The sequence below is a fragment of the Marmota marmota genome, unplaced genomic scaffold (genome assembly GCF_001458135.2).
Source record: "Marmota marmota marmota unplaced genomic scaffold, marMar, whole genome shotgun sequence".
NCBI classification, from domain to species: domain Eukaryota; kingdom Metazoa; phylum Chordata; class Mammalia; order Rodentia; family Sciuridae; genus Marmota; species Marmota marmota.
Genome location: NW_026000005.1, coordinates 53495788 through 53511784, shown reverse-complemented (window position 1 = coordinate 53511784; position 15997 = coordinate 53495788). Strand labels below are relative to the sequence as shown.

General features: G+C 60.0%; 1 protein-coding gene across 1 annotated transcript in view; it reads left to right on the top strand.

Moving 5' to 3' along the window:
- Positions 1-15532, top strand: part of LOC107138872 (high density lipoprotein binding protein) — a 31147-nt gene extending 15615 nt beyond the window's left edge. Inside the window, exons 11-28 of the mRNA XM_048808003.1 lie at positions 153-231; positions 1800-1939; positions 3058-3162; positions 3354-3467; positions 4107-4193; positions 4298-4429; positions 7173-7391; positions 9015-9236; positions 9315-9533; positions 10003-10141; positions 11226-11371; positions 11925-12029; positions 12270-12404; positions 13093-13236; positions 14507-14692; positions 14977-15093; positions 15203-15331; positions 15470-15532. Coding sequence (XP_048663960.1) covers positions 153-231; positions 1800-1939; positions 3058-3162; positions 3354-3467; positions 4107-4193; positions 4298-4429; positions 7173-7391; positions 9015-9236; positions 9315-9533; positions 10003-10141; positions 11226-11371; positions 11925-12029; positions 12270-12404; positions 13093-13236; positions 14507-14692; positions 14977-15093; positions 15203-15331; positions 15470-15532 — 2481 coding nt within the window. The remainder of the gene's footprint in view (positions 1-152; positions 232-1799; positions 1940-3057; positions 3163-3353; positions 3468-4106; positions 4194-4297; positions 4430-7172; positions 7392-9014; positions 9237-9314; positions 9534-10002; positions 10142-11225; positions 11372-11924; positions 12030-12269; positions 12405-13092; positions 13237-14506; positions 14693-14976; positions 15094-15202; positions 15332-15469) is intronic.
- The last annotated feature ends 465 nt before the right edge of the window (positions 15533-15997 follow it).

Below are 15997 nucleotides of genomic sequence, written 5' to 3'. Positions count from 1 at the left end.
GGGGATTGCCTCTCTAGTGAGGAACAGTCCTGAAACAGTGAGAAGCTTGAGTCCCCAGGGAAGAAACCTGCATTTTGAAGAAAGGACTTTCAAATAACCAGCAAATCCCAGGGACCAAAAGTGTTCCTCTCTGCCCTGTGCTCCTCCCACAGGTCAACCGGATGGACTATGTGGAGATTAGCATTGACCACAGGTTCCACAGGCACCTCATCGGGAAGAGCGGGGCCAACAGTGAGTGGGCTGGGGGTGGCACACTCCCTTGACAGCGGGCTTGCTGGGTTTGGCCTTTCTGGCGAGTGCTGTTGTCCTGGCCAACTCATTTCCCAGACTTCCTACCCATATCTACCACCTTGGGGAGGCCACAGGTGAGCCCTCCGTCACTGTCCGCCCATTGTCAACATGGAGAAACATCTGGGTCATACAATAGGGACACCACAAAAATGCAGTGACTTGGGCACGTGTTGAAGGAGCACTTGGCTACAATCCAGGATGGCCTCTGCAAGCCTTGTCCTGTGCTTGGGTCACTGCACCTGTCTGGGAGTGGCTCTGGGCCCCAGGCTTCACCTTGAGTGTGGAATGTGGGGTGCACACACACCCTTCCTAGTTGGCAGAGGGTCCTTCCTGGGCCTGCTTGTGACTGACATCATACAGCCTTTCTCCATGGCAAACAGCTGGAAGCCTGCCTGCCACACTGGGGCTTGGAACTCGGCATCCTCTCTGTGTTCTGGGCCGTGTCTGTGATGGGGACGGCAGTCTCAGGTGCAAAGGGTCCTCGGGTGGTGTTCACCTCTCCACACCGCTTGTCCTGCGCACACCACAACCTCAGTTCTGAGGTTTGCTCTTGGTTTTGGTTAAGAACTCCAGGGAGGTTCAGCAGTACAGTTCTGACGACGTTTCTGGTTTGTGCCACCTGGGAATTGCAGAAGCTCTGAGCACAGCATGGTCAAAGAATTGCATCCATTCTGTCTTGTGATCCAATTCCAGACCCTCACTTTTTATTTTTCCATAATCTAAAATCTGCTGCCCACTTCTCTGTCCTGCTGCTCTTGACCCACACCCTCCCCCTCCCCCAAAAGAGCCAGTTCTTCATTCCTGTCCCTCTCACAATTGCACAGCATGGGACATCCATCCAGAGCCTTCTGGGCTCCCAGGAGCTCGGCTTCTCTTCACTGCACAGTGGGCAGTGCCTGCCTTGTTGCTTGGTGGTTTGGCTCCCCCAGGGTTGGGGACCTGCATCTCCAGTGAACACCATGTTTCTGTCCAGAGTTGGTGGCAGCAGGAGAGTGGCCATCCCAGTTGCTTTGTGAGGACAGCAAAGCACTCAGTGGGGTCTAAGCTGATGCGCAGTCTGAATGGGGTGGGGTCCCACCACTGTGGTCAGTCGGCGAGCGTTTCTGTCTTGAGCTAACGCATGTAATTTTTTACTTGAACCATCAGTTGCAAATTTGCACTTTATTACCTCCTGGGATCTTGTAAATATTCTAAAGCCCCAGCCATACCCCAGACCAGCAAACCTCCAACTCCATGGTCCTGGCACATGTGAAGCCTCAGGGCAGTGCCAGCCTGTGGGTGATGCTGGGAGCTGGCCCGCACTGGAAACCTTGCAGTCCAGCAGAGGTCACGACAGCTCCCAGTGCAGATGGTGGATGCTCTCGTGTTGGAGGCTGGTGGTCATTTTGGGTTAGTGGGAATAACTGCTGAGGTTATTGAGGCTTGGCCCTGTCCCTCCTCGCTGTCTGGTATCTGTAGACCTCAGAGCTTCTGTATCCAAGCTGCCCCATCTTCTTTTGTGTCCCAAGTCAACAGAATCAAAGACCAGTACAAGGTATCTGTGCGCATCCCTCCTGACAGCGAGAAGAGCAACCTAATCCGCATCGAGGGGGACCCTCAGGGCGTGCAGCAGGCCAAGCGGGAGCTGTTGGAGCTGGCCTCTCGCATGGTGAGTCCACAGGAAAGCACAGGCCTGTGTCTGGCTGCCTCAGGGTGGGTGGGTGGGGCATTGCTAGGGTGTGTGGTCTGGGGTGGGAGTTGCCCCATCCTGTGTTGGGCGCTTTCGTGCTGCCAAAATTACTAGCATGTCTCCCTCAGCCCCAGCTGTGCTGGAGAAGCACAGGCGCACCCCAGGACCCCAGGTGGCTCTCACTCAGGGTGTCTGCCCAGAGGGTTTCCGCCCACAGGCAGAAGTGCTGGACTCTCCCACAGAGCACTCTGGCCTCCATGAGCCCAGTGCACACAGCCACACAGCAGCAGTCCTCAACTCAGCTGCACATGGAAGTCCTGGGCCCTCCAAGAGGCCAGAAAGCCAAACACTGCAGTCATTTACCCCATGTGGGTAAATGAACTCGCCCGAGACCCACGTGCAGAGCCCCACTTTGGAAGGCTTCTGTTTTATTGGCAGTGATTCCTAGTGTCCTCAGGTGCCATCCAGGTGTAGCCCGCCCCCTGCCGCCCTCCAGTAGTTCCGAGCTCTGTCTCCAGCCCAGTGTCCCTGCTTCTCCTCACCCTAGCCCTTCCCCAGGGCACCTTGCTCCAGCGTCTCCTTCCTCCTCTGGACCACTGAGTTCTGTCATCAGGTGCCAGTCTGGTCCTGCCCCTGCCTGGACTTCATCTCCACTGGTGCCCTGCTGGCTCCCTCTGGTGTTTCCAGGAGGCTGGAGCCCTGGGGTTGGTTCCTTGGTCTGGGTAGGATGTGTCAGGCATCCTTCTCAGTCTCCCCCTGAGCTGCCCTGTGTTGGGAAGGGATTGCCCCCAGGCATGCGGTGCCAACTCCCCTCTGCCTTGTAGAAGCAGGTGCCGGTGACCCACTGCAGGGCCTTGCCCCCCCTACCTCAGTAATTGTACCCTCAAGAAAGTGACACTGCCAGGTGACTCAGAGTGTGACATGATTGGAGAGATGAGGCGTCCTGCAGCGGGCAGTCTCACGGCTGCTGCTCCGGGGGGCCCCTCGCCCGCTGCTGGGCGACAGATGGGCTGTGCAGCAGAGCCCAGGATCCTGTGTCCACACTCACAGGCAGCTCTCGTGTCACCAGGGGCTTCATCCGTGCTAATTGTTTTTAGGAAAACGAGCGTACCAAGGATCTAATCATTGAGCAGAGATTTCATCGCACAATCATTGGGCAGAAAGGTGAACGCATCCGTGAAATTCGTGACAAATTCCCAGAGGTAAAAGTTCCCCAGAGGCTTTCCTCCCCCCCCCCCACCCCCCTGTGGTGCTGGGGATTACCTGGGGGCTCACATGCTTGGGCAAGCGCTCTGCCCCTGAGCTGCACCCCAGCTCTCCGGGAGTGCTCTCCTGCACCTAAGGGATGCTCAGGGCCTCTGAACCCGCTCAGTCTCCTGGTTGGTTGTTCCAGGTTATCATCAACTTCCCAGACCCAGCACAGAAAAGCGACATTGTCCAACTCAGAGGGCCCAAGAACGAGGTGGAAAAATGCACCAAGTACATGCAGAAGATGGTGGCCGACCTGGTAGGCCTTCTAGAGCCCTCCCCGTGAGGCAGGGCTGGACATGGCCTAGGGCGCCTGCCCCTCAGACTCCCGACTCTGCCCCTAAGTGCTCTGTGTGGGGAAGGGTCTGCTCTCTTAGGGACCTGGACAGTGAGGTGGCACCTCCTTAATGCCTTCATGCTCAGACCACCAGTAACTTTGAGAACATCTTATGTGGAGTTGAAGTGGGAGAGGGCTTGGGGAGTATGGAGGAGGGACTGATGGGAAAGCCATGGCCTGGCGCTATCCACGGCTCCAGCCCTGGGAGGTGATCGTGAGGGGGTCTGAAGGGTACTGTGCACTGCTACCTGGCTGCTGGTCCCCAGGAGCACTGGGGGCTGTGTGCTGCCCTGTTGTGGGGTCCAAGCACCTTCCTCACCCAGCTCCTATCCTGGCAGGTAACACACTCCCCCAGCCAGTATGATGGTTAGGGCCCCTGGACAGACCTGGTGGGTGCTAGTTGACCAACTGCAGGCTGCTGTAGACAGGGACTTCAGACCAGTTGGCTGTGACATGCCAGGTGGTTGTGAGGACAGATTCTGATGCTCAGCTAGGCTGGGAGGAGAGCAGGCTCCGGGCGCATGTCTGACCGCGGTGTCACTGCCATGTCCTGTGTTGCAGGTGGAGAATAGCTATTCGATTTCTGTTCCAATCTTCAAACAGTTTCACAAGAACATCATTGGGAAAGGTGGTGCAAACATCAAGAAGGTGACTGCTGTGGGAAGGCGGAGACGGGCCTCCCCTCCAGGCAAAGTGTGTAGTGCCCCTGTCTGGGAGGCCTGCAGTCTCTCAGCTTCGCCTCCCTCTCCTAGATCCGCGAGGAAAGCAACACCAAGATCGACCTTCCCGCGGAGAACAGCAATTCCGAGACCATCATCATCACAGGCAAGAGAGCCAACTGTGAGGCTGCCCGGAGCCGGATCCTGTCCATCCAGAAAGACCTGGTAACGGGGGCTCCCGGTGGGCCACACGCAGGGTGGTCAGGCCTGGTGGCCACTGCAGCTCTAAAACCAGGCATTGCTGGGCGAGTGGTCAGCAGTTCTGCCTCTTGTCTGTTGGGTGCTCATCACTTAGCCCCATAGCAGTGACCTTGGACCCAAGCCCTGGTCCTCTTGAGCCCGTGAAAAGCGTCATCTGAGCAGGCATACCGTGTTTTCTTCAGCTTCTTTAAAAAAAGCAGTGTACGATCACTCACAGTGTCGAGTTTGTCTGTTCTGACGTGCACTCCCAGGAAACCAGCACCACTTCAAGCCAGGGAAGGTAGCTGCCACCCAGGCATGGCCAGGGCCGGCCTACAGCTGCAGTGGGCAGGTGTGCAGGCTCTGTGGTCTGCAGGGTGGCTCATGGTCCCCCTTAATGGTAGAGCCTCTGCGGTCTGCAGGGTGGCTCGGCGTCCCCCCGTGGTGGAGTGTCTCCTCTTGCCGTTGTGGTGGTGTCCACCGTAGCAGCCCCTCCCCTCCCTGTTCTGGTCTTTTTTTTTTTTTTTTTTCCAAAAGAAAGAGTGGGAGAGAGAGAGAGAGAGAGAGAGAGAGAATTTTTTAATATTTATTTTTTAGTTCTCGGCGGACACAACATCTTTGTATGTGGTGCTGAGGATCGAACCCGGGCCGCACGCATGCCAGGCGAGCGCGCTACCGCTTGAGCCACATCCCCAGCCCCCTTGTTCTGGTCTTGATGGGTTCTTTCACGCGTGCTGGCCAGGTCACTAGCACACAGCTTCCTGGTCCTCTGCTCTGCCTTTTTCTGCTTTCTGCCTCTGCCCCCTCATTGAGAACCAGACAGCAGGGCCCACTCGTCCCTCCTGACAGTGCCTGCACGTCTGCTATCCACAACTTGCATCGTCAGGGGAATCTCTGAGCTGTGGTTTGTCTGGTCAGTCTGATCCAGTGCCACGTCTTGCACATGGCGTCCTCCATATGCTTGACCAGAACATTAGACTGCGTTTCTAGATGCAGTAAAGCCCAGGTGTTGTGGAGTCCATCATGCCTAGTGTGTTTGGGGTCAGTGTTGTGTGGCTGTGGCCCTGCCCACTCCCTTAACCTTCTCAGACCCTCGGGGCCTTGGCCCCCAACCTGTCACTGCGAGGTGTCTCCTGTGTGGCTGGCTCTGAAGCGCTCTGCCCCTGCTCTCCACGGCACCCTGCCTTCCTGTCTCTCCTTCAGCCTTCTGTGCACAGGTTCCCAGTTCCCATCCATCTTGTCCATCTGCGAATAGAACGGGTCCACCATGAGAGAACCAACGCAGGGGACCCCGTAGAGACACCACAGGCAGAGGCAGCTGTGGGGTGTGGCCCAGGGCGGCACTGGCTACATGCTAGTCTTCTGGGGCTGCGGCCCCACCTACTGCTCCCCCAGCTGTGTGCCTGCAGCTTCCTCGTCCTGTCCCCATGCCTCACCAGTTCCTTTTCTTTTAGGATTCTCTTTTCCCCGCTGCATTGGCACATTCAGGGTGGCTCTGGAGATCCAACCCGGGGTCCTCAGTGTGTGCCCTCTGTGACACAGTGGGCCTCTGCCCCTGCCTGTATGGTCACGAGACCCCCCCACTGTGGATCATTGACCTTTTGGTTTGACCGATTGTTTTTAAGAGACATAGGTAATGTGTGCTTCCCCAGTGGACGCTGTTCCTGCAGCTCCCGGTCGCTTGTGCCTTCTGTTCCCTCTGGCGTGAACACTGACCCTTGGTGTCCCCAGAGTGTGTCCGGTGCCTAGTCTTTCCCGCATTTTTGCAAAGTGCCGTGTTGGGAGTGGGCTTCTGGGCCTGGTTCCTGTCAGGCTGCCGGCTGGCTCACGTCTGCTCCCTGTGCGGCGCATTCAGTCTGCCTGGGTGGCAAGCCTGTCCTCCAGGATCCCAGCTGGTGAGTGTCCCTCTGGACATCAGTGGGTCTGACTCCAGAAGCTGAGTCTGAGTCTTAACGTCTTCTGTGTCCTCAGTGCCCAGCTCAGGCAGTCTTCTTTCAGGCTGCAAACCACAGACAGTGCAGGACACCTGCCTGGTGTCCGTGGCCTGCTGGTCCCGTCATCTCTGTTTCTGGGTTGTTTTCTGTTCTCTTTGTCGTGGGTTCTTTTTGCCTGTTCTTTTGAAAGCTGGTGTGTCTTGCTGGGTATTTTGTATTCCTCTAAGTATTTTGAGCTGTAAGTCTTTCGGACAGTCTGCACCTTTGGGGACTCGTTCTTCAGTCTTGTTGGACCAGATCAGAGGCGAGCTTGGTCCATCCCCATCCTGCTTCCTAGAGCTGCACCTGGCCCAGGAAGCCAAGGGCAGGGGTGGCTCGGTCCTGAGCTGTGGGCCGTTGCCTGTTTCTCCCAGGACCTTTCCCTGCTCTGGTGTCCTCGGGGTCAGTGTGTGGGTGGCCACAGGGCCTCGGGTTCTCTCTGCTGCCCTCACTGGACGGTCATGCAGCTCCCATGTCTGCTTCCTGGTGGAGATGGTAGGCAGGCAGGGGTCGCTCCAGCTCTGTTGCTCCATGCTTGTTCCTCACCCCTCGGCACGTGGGATGCAGTTCACGTCCCATGGCGCTGAGTGTGTCCTGCTGCTGCACTGCCAGTGCTCGGGTGTGGGCCTGTCCTTGTGCAGTCTCTCCCAGGCCGGCCCCGTCCTCCCTCCACACTGCAGTGAGGCCTGCTGTCCCCCAGGCCGGCCCCGTCCTCCCTCCACACTGCGGTGAGGCCTGCTGTCTGCCCGCTGCAGGCCAATATCGCCGAGGTGGAGGTCTCCATCCCTGCCAAGCTGCACAACTCGCTCATCGGCACCAAGGGCCGCCTGATCCGCGCCATCATGGAGGAGTGCGGGGGCGTGCACATCCACTTCCCTGTGGAGGGCTCCGGGAGCGACACGGTCGTCATCAGGGGCCCCTCCTCTGACGTGGAGAAGGCCAGGAAGCAGCTCCTGCACCTGGCGGAGGAGAAGGTGAGCCCACGCGCGCCCCCTCCCTTGGGAGCCCAGCACCCTTTCTCCATAGCCCGTCAGGAAGCAGCTCCACAGCCAGCCCTTGCTGAGGGCTGAGCCTGGCGCAGTGGCCACGCTGTAATCCCGGCACCCAGCAGGACAGCAGGCTCCAGGCCAGCCTGAGCAACTCGGTGGTTCCTTGTCCCAAAGTGAAAAGTGCTGGGGGTGTGGCTAAGTGGTGAGTGCTCTGGGTTCATCCCCAGTGCCACAGAGATTAGAGGGGGGGACAGGGAGCTCCACAGGAGCCACTGGGTTCAAGTCCCACAACTGCAAAAAGATAAAATAAAAATGTGTGTGTGCGCCCGCGTGCGTGTGTGCGTGCGTTTCGTGAAGAGTCTTAAAGGGGCTGCGTCTGTGGCTCTGCTGCACTGGACGGGGTGGGGTCCTGTTTGTCTGCTTGTGGAAGTCCACGCTTGCTTTCGAGGCCGTCCTGCCTTGCTGCTGGGCTGGGTCTGCCTCTGGGTGGCCTGGCTCTTGGGCATGGCCTTTGTCTGAAGGGTGGCAGCTGCTTACAGTATGTGGATGACAGCCAATCTCCCCTGCTGCGTTCTTGCTGCTGTGGCCCAGCCTCTGGCCCAGAGGGCCCCTGGGTCCTGATCACAGGGCCGTGCATCCCACTGCTCCTCCATGAGTCTGCTGAAGACACTGGGGTCTGAGAAGGGCACAGTAACTGTTTTTGCTGGGCCCTGGTTTTTGGTTTGTTTTAACCTTTACCAGAATTTTAGGAAGGAATAAGAAATTCTTCTAACAGTTTTCCCCCATGGTGTCTTGTTGTTGTTGTTATTGTTTTGGGGAGAGGGGTTCTGGGGGTTGAACTCCAGGGCATTTGATCATTGAGCCACATCCCCAGCCCTGTTTTGTGTTTTCTATAGAGACAGGGTCTCACTGAGTTGCTTAGTGCCTTGCTTTTGCTTGAGGCTGGCTTTGAACTTGAGATCCTCCTGCCTCAGCCTTCCGAGCTGCTGGGATTCATGTTTTGTTTTTAATTGGTACGCTGTAGCTGTGCGTTCTCATGGGATCCTTGCTATGTGTTCGGACACGCACCCAGAGTGACAATAACTTGGCCACTTCTACTGCCCAGCACTCCCCTCCCTCCCAGCCTGGTTTCTTGGTGTCAGATGGGGCCTTGTTCTGCTGTGTACGGTCTCTGGCCCTTCGCTCACTGTGCTCTTGGTGATAGTGGCTGAGTGGAGCTGGGCATGGCTGCTGGGCATAGGCCACGCAGCAGTCCTGAGTGCAGGGAGGTGGCCCTGGACCTGGGGCGATGGGGAAGCAGGGTTCTGTGGTGGACTCTCCTGACATGCGCATCTGCTGTGCCCAGGCGCCCAACCCCAGGGCCTGCGTGGGGCCAGCACCTCCCACTGCACAGTACCACACCCAGCAGGTCCAGATCAGTCCTTGCTGGTAAGTGGGAAGACCAGGGTCCCAGTCTGCACCTGGCTGCCATCTTCCAATGGCTCTGCAGAAGACCACGAGTGCCATCCATCTGAGTGTGTGTGCCCGTTGAGGGGAGATGCTCCTGCTCACCAGCACCGTGGCCAGTGTGGCAGTGGGGGCTCACACACTGGGGGTTGGTTTCTGCAGCAAACAAAGAGCTTCACCGTGGACATCCGAGCCAAGCCAGAGTACCACAAGTTCCTCATTGGCAAGGGGGGCGGCAAAATCCGCAAGGTGCGTGACAGCACGGGTGCCCGCATCATCTTCCCAGCCGCGGAGGACAAGGACCAAGACCTGATCACTATCATAGGAAAGGAGGACGCTGTCCGGGAGGCACAGCGGGAGCTGGAGGCGCTGATCCAGAACCTGGTAGGGCACGGGCCTGGGTGTGGGGCTTGGTGCCACTGGGTGGGGCTTCACCTCCCCTTCCTCCCTCTCTGCATCAAGGACAACGTGGTCGAGGATTCCATGCTGGTGGACCCCAAGCACCACCGCCACTTCGTCATCCGAAGAGGCCAGGTCCTGCGGGAGATCGCAGAGGAGTATGGTGGGGTGATGGTCAGCTTCCCGCGCTCCGGCACACAGAGCGACAAGGTCACCCTCAAAGGTGCCAAGGACTGTGTGGAGGCAGCCAAGAAGCGCATTCAGGAGATCATCGAGGACTTGGTAAGGCCCCAGAGGCTGTGGGCTGGCGCTCCGCCCGCCCCCCACTTCCCTGCCTGCCACTGGGAAGCAGATGGGAGGTGCAGGTGCAGCCAGGGCCGGGCATGCAGGAAGGTCTGCCTGCCACCCAGCACGCCTGCTATGTAATTGTCAAGGGCCACGTGAGGGCGGCCTCTGAGGGGAAGAGGGCACCAGGGCAAGTCCCTGGAGCAGCCACCCGGAGCACAGGCTTTTTTAAAGCCGCCTCTTGAGCTGTCCCTGTGCACCCTGGAGGCAGTGCCCCAGGGACCATGTCTGTGGGGCATCAGTTGTGGTGTACTCAAGCTGCAGGACCCATTTAGAGGGAGGATGGGCCCTGCTGCCCTGCCATGGGGTCACCTCGGAAGAGCGGGTGTAGGTGGCAGGGCATGCTGAGCGGAGCTCAAGGACCGACCCCAGCTCTTCTGTCTCCGTGTGTGTGTGTCCACCTCAGGAAGCCCAGGTGACGGTGGAGTGCGCCATCCCCCAAAGGTTCCATCGATCTGTCATGGGCCCCAAAGGCTCCAGGATCCAGCAGATCACTCGGGATCACAATGTCCAGATCAAGTTCCCAGACAGAGAGGAGAACCCAGGTGGGTCCTGCAGGTGCCACACAGGCTGGCGTGCACTTCCCTGGCGCCTCTGCCCTGCCCCTTGCTCAGTGCTGGTGCTGCTTGGACCCCAGCCGTGGAGCCCTGATCTGGAAGGTGGCCCGGGTCAGCCAGCGCTCGTGGGGGACAGGGCTTATGGGCAGCCGTGGGCAGCTGCGGTTTGCAGGGTCAGCCCTGGGACGTTGTCTGGGTTCAAATGTGTGTGGGCAGCCTCTTCCCCTGCTGCACAGCACAGTAGGCTGTGTCCCATCTGTCACCTGGTTGTGCTTGGGGACCTGACCGTGGGAGGAGTGCCGCAGGCGCCTGTGCAAGGATGTGCACCCTCTTGTGGACTCGTCCTCGTGGCCTTCATGGACTCGTCCTCGTGGGCCCCGTTTGGCCTCAGGACCTTGCAGCCAGCTGCGTTCACTCAGTGTCACTAGCGTGACACCCACAGAGCCTGTCACATGCAGCCATTGCAATCCCCCCTACCTCGGGCTGCTTTGTGGAGGAAGCCAGCTGAATCCTGCTGCCTGTGTGTCCACAGTCACACCTGGACGGCCAGCTGCACAGACCCGTCCAGGTCACAGCCTGCGTCCTTGCCCACCCCTGCATCCACGGAAGCATTTCCACAGCAGGTGTCCCTTAGGTGGCTGTGGCGCTCACGGGTGTGAGGGGACAGGTGGTGTCTGGGCTGTGGCTTGCACACCTGGTCCCACCTGGTCTGTGTTCTGTGGTCAGGCCCCGTGCTCCTGGCCTCCCCCTGCCTGTTCAGAGGCAGCTTACTGGACCAGCTGTGTGGCCTGTGCTCAGCTGCACACGCAGGGCTGCTCATACTCTCACACGCTGCGAGCCTCGTCCACTCCTGTGGTGTCTCTCAGCCCAGGCTTAGGTGAGGAGGGGACATGCAGAGCCCAGGTCTCCTGTGCCACCAGCCTCACGGCCCCTGTGAGACCTGCCATCTGCCCTCCCTGTCCAGACCTCGGCTTGGAAGATGAATGGACCTTCCCTCCCTTTCCCACGCTCACATAGCAGGCGCTTGACAAATAGCAGTGACAAGCAGAGGTGACACCTCTCCTCTCCCCAGTCCCCAGCACAGAGCCAGCTGTCCAGGAGAACGGTGAGGATGCCGGGGAGGGCAGAGACGCTGAGCCTGGCTCTCCACGGAGGTGCGACATCATCGTCATCTCTGGCCGAAAAGAGAGGTGTGAGGCAGCCAAGGAGGCACTGGAGGTGCGTGGCCTCCCCAGGGGCTGGGCAGCTGCCCTGATGACCACGGGCAGTAGGTTTCTTCACTGTGGCCCTGAGGTGTAAGCACAGGGCCCCGGCATCACGGAAGGAGCAGCCATCTCAGGCTCGTTATGACCGTGAGTGGTTGTGGCGCTGAATATTTATTGAGTGCCACCCACGCTGGTCTTGGTGTGAACACTGTGACACCACGGTGTATCTGCCTCAGAAGGACAGAGACTCCAGCTGTAGCGCTCACCTGCAGAGGTGATGGGCGCAGGGCAGTAGCTGTCAGACCCAAGTGGGGCCGGGCAGGCGACCAGCCGTCAGGAGGGTCCCACAGGGACCTCGGATGTGTAGGAGCCGGGCTTCGAGGCTGCATGCCCCTCCCTGGGGGCCTCAGGCCTGCTATTCAGGAGGGCACTGCCAAGGCTGAGCCCTGTCCTGTTCCTGCTTTCCATGGGTCAAGGTCTGGTTAGCTTATCAGGGCACAGGGCAGGAGGGACAGGGCCCTGAGCTCAGGCCCTCTGCTCTCGGCCCAACCTTGCCCTTCCCACAGGCTCTGGTTCCTGTCACCATCGAGGTGGAGGTGCCCTTTGACCTTCACCGTTACATCATCGGGCAGAAGGGAAGCGGGATCCGCAAGATGATGGACGAGTTTGAGGTAGAGTTCCTTCCAGGCTGTCATGGAGGTGGGCTGCGCACCACAGCTCCCTGGGGACGTGCAGGGGATGTGCCCACAGCTCCAAAGTGCCGCCATCCCTTGGGGACCCTTGGCATCACCTTCTTCTGCTCTAACCTCCCTCCTGCCCTCCCTCTGGACCCCCAGCCTGGGCTTGTGACCTGGGGCCAGGTGACACCTGCTGCCTGGCCCCAGACATCATCCCTGCTCCCAACTGTACAGGTGAACATTCACGTCCCAGCTCCTGAGCGGCAGTCTGACGTCATCGCCATCACCGGCCTCGCTGCTAATCTGGACCGAGCCAAGGCCGGGCTGCTAGAGCGCGTGAAGGAGCTGCAGGCTGAGCAGGAGGACCGGGTGAGTGGGGCCGGGCAGGACGCACCCCCCAAGGGACCTGGACCAGAGAGCCCTGTGGGAGGAGCCAAGGGCCAGGCAGTCTTCCCCTTTACGACGACAAGAGTTGGACAGTTGCATTGATTTATAATTCCAGGAGAAACATTGGGGTGCCTCAGGCCCTGTAAGAAATGTAGCCAGCCAGCCCAGGACTCCCTGCTGTGCAGTGGGGCAAGACTCCTCCTCGCCCCAGGCACGGTGCTACATGCAGGGTCTGAGCGCCACCTGCATGGGAGAGGGTGGTCGGGGGCCTGGAGCAGCTGCCACTGTGGGAACAGGGCCCACCACAGGGACGGTTGCTGCTGCGACCGGCATGGAGCAGGTCTGTCGCCTGCTCACCCGGGGAGTGTGCTCAGGCCAGCCCAAGCTCCCGGGCCCTCTGCCGTAGATGTTGCGGTTGCCTCTTCCTCGGCTTCTCCTTAAAAGTCCAGTGCGTGCGTCTCTTCACATCAGCCCTCAGAGCCCGGCAGGCCGGCCCGGGAGAGTCCTGAGCAAGGGTGCCAACCCCAGGCACCTCGGCTTTCTCAGAGCGGCCAGCGTCTCTGTGCTCGCTCTCAGCTGTTGGTGGGGGTCACGCCTGGAGCACTGGTCAGAGGCCACTGTAGCCAGGCGCGTGTGGCTGAACTGCCTCTGCCTCACTCTGTCTTTCTAGGCTCTACGGAGCTTCAAGCTGAGCGTCACTGTAGACCCCAAATACCATCCCAAAATCATCGGGAGAAAGGGGGCAGTGATCACCCAGATCCGGCTGGAGCACGACGTGAACATCCAGTTTCCGGACAAGGACGATGGCAGCCAGGTGAGCGTGAGCATGGTGCTGGGACCCAGTGGGCGTCCCTGACCTTGGTGTTGACCTGGACGCAGTCGCCAGACACGCATCAGCCAGACCCCCAGCTGGGGTCAGGGGTGAGTTTATAGAGCAGGTCTGAGAATCTGATTTGGGCCTGAGGTGTGACCACATCTCTGCCCCTCAACACGGGTGTCCCTGGGGACCTTGGGCGTTTCCCCTGTGCCCACTTGTTCAGTCTCGGCAGGCAGGAGCCCCAGCAGGTCCTTCTTAGGCTATCATGCTTGTCCACCAGCTCCTAGGGCCCTGGGAGCAGGTGGACCTAAAACCACCAAGGTCCAGCTCCTCTGTAGCCATATGGCCTCCTTACTGCTCGCTCAAGACAAATCGGAAGGCAGATCCCGCTCCCACCTCTGGCACTGGACTTTCCTGCCTCACCCTCAGGTCCATTTCCAGCTTGGTCCTGCCCAGATGTTGGCCATCCTGCCCTCAGGCTGGGCCTCTCTGGGTGGCCCCGGCTGCCCTGCGAGATCTCTGCTTGCTGGTGTGGGCTACTTCTTCTAGCACGTCCTGGGGCCCAGCAGGACCTGCCCACAGAGCACCAGCAGCAGCTCACCAGGCCCTGCCCACCTCAGCGTGTCCAGCAGGGCCCCCTGGCCTGCCCCACTTCTTATTCCACTGGCCCTTGCATTCCTGGCTCCTGGTTCTGACTGCCCTGGTGCCCATGGGTTGGCTGCCACCATTGTCCCCTATCTACCAGTTTCCAGGTTGGACTTGGAGCTCAGCCGCTCTGGCCAACACCCACAAGCTGTGCCGGGTGGAGCAGGCACGGCTGTCCACTGCTGGGCGTGGCCAAGCGGGGCTGCGCCCGTCAAGGGCAGAGCCGGCCTCCCTTGCCCCTGCTCGCTGGTTCTGACTGCCCTGGTGTCCCCTCCAGAGTCTGTGGTTCCCCGCTGGGTCTGCCCCTCGCCGGGACCGGCTCTTCCCCGTCCTGAGGACCAGCCTCCTCTGCTTCCCGTCTGCCCCTGCTCTGGAGCCCACACTCCTGCTGCCCGTCTTCATCGGCAGTGTCCTTTCTGGTCCTGCGTTGGTTGTCTCTGGTGGGCACAGTGCTGAGTGGACGTGGGGAGCCTGCCGTCTCACCGCAGCACCGGCCCTCAGCCTCCTTCCTTCTAGAGCTGATGCTTACTTTTCAGGGCGCTGTAGACGCCTCGGCCCTCCAGCCGCTGCCTCGGGAGCCCAGCAGGACGCCCCCTTCTCTGACCGCCTTCTCCTCTTTCAGCCCCAGGACCAAATCACCATCACAGGGTACGAGAAGAACACAGAAGCCGCCCGCAACGCCATCCTGAAGATCGTGGGCGAGCTTGAGCAGATGGTCTCTGAAGACGTCCCGCTGGACCACCGTGTCCACGCCCGCATCATTGGCGCCCGAGGCAAAGCCATCCGAAAAATCATGGATGAATTCAAGGTGAGTCCCCGGAGTGGCCAGAAGCCCGGGAATAAGAAAGTGCACATCCTCCTTGGATGCCCGTGGCCCCCGACTCCTGCGCCCCACAGGGCAGGGCACCTGCAGGCTGGCAAGCCAAGTGGTGCGTTTCTCCAACATGGTGTCTCGGGGACCCCGTGCCCCTGAGCCCCCCATACAGGGGAGGCAAGAGCACCCAGAGCAGGGGTCTGCACCTTCACCAGTTCAGAGGACACTCCTGGAAACAGGCCTCCCTCGGCCCCTGGGCTAACATGTGCTCCTTCCAGGTGGACATCCGCTTCCCACAGACTGGAGCCCCAGACCCCAACTGTGTCACTGTGACAGGGCTCCCGGAGAACGTGGAGGAGGCCATCGATCACATCCTCAACCTGGAGGAGGAATACGTGAGTCGGGACCTGGGGAGGCGGCAGCCAGGGCAGCTCTGCGGCAGTGGTCCTCAGATGCTGCTGGCCTGGGCCGATGCCTGATAAGACGCCCCTCCCTGTCCCACAGCTGGCCGACGTGGTGGACAGTGAGGCTCTGCAGGGCTACCTTAAGCCCCCCGTGCACGAGGAGTCCAAGGCCCCCTCCAAAGGCTTTGTGGTGCGGGATGCGCCCTGGACTGCCAGCAGCAGTGAGAAGGTCAGCGGCCTCTCTCCCTCTGCTCCTTGGCCCTGGGGCGGGGGGCAGGGGGCGATGGGCCGCAGGCCAGCTGGCAGGCCCTGGAGGCCATGTGGGTGCCGTTGGGCCCCAGGCTGAGGCTGCTTCTCCTCTCCACAGGCTCCTGATANAGCGGCTGGGCCCCAATTGCTGACGCTCCCCCCTCCCGAGGTCTCGCAGTGAAGCCTGACGGCCGGCCCTGTCACCACCTCCCCAGGCCTGGTCGTCACCCAGCGGGCTCAGGGGCTGCCCCTGGGTGGTGCCCCAGGACAGGTGCCACCATGTTGAACACTAAGCAGAGGTCATTGCACATTTGTGGTAAGACTCCAGCTTCCTGGTCACCCAGCATGCGGTCAGCACTGACCTTCACCAGAGCTCCACAGCAGCGGCTCGGAGTCGACTTCCTGTGTCATGACCTCAGGAAATAAATTTCCTTGACTTTATAAAAGCCAAACGTTTGCCCTCTTCCTTTCCCACCTCCCCTGCCCACTGCCTGTCACCCGGACCCTCCTTTTGGTAGACTGCAGCTGGCCTCTGGCTGAAGGGTCTGCTCAGCACGGGGAGCAGGTGGGAGGAGTGCCTGGCTTAGACGGCGGGGGGGCAGCCTGGGCCCTACGCCGCACCCGTGAGCCTGCTTCAGGTGCGACA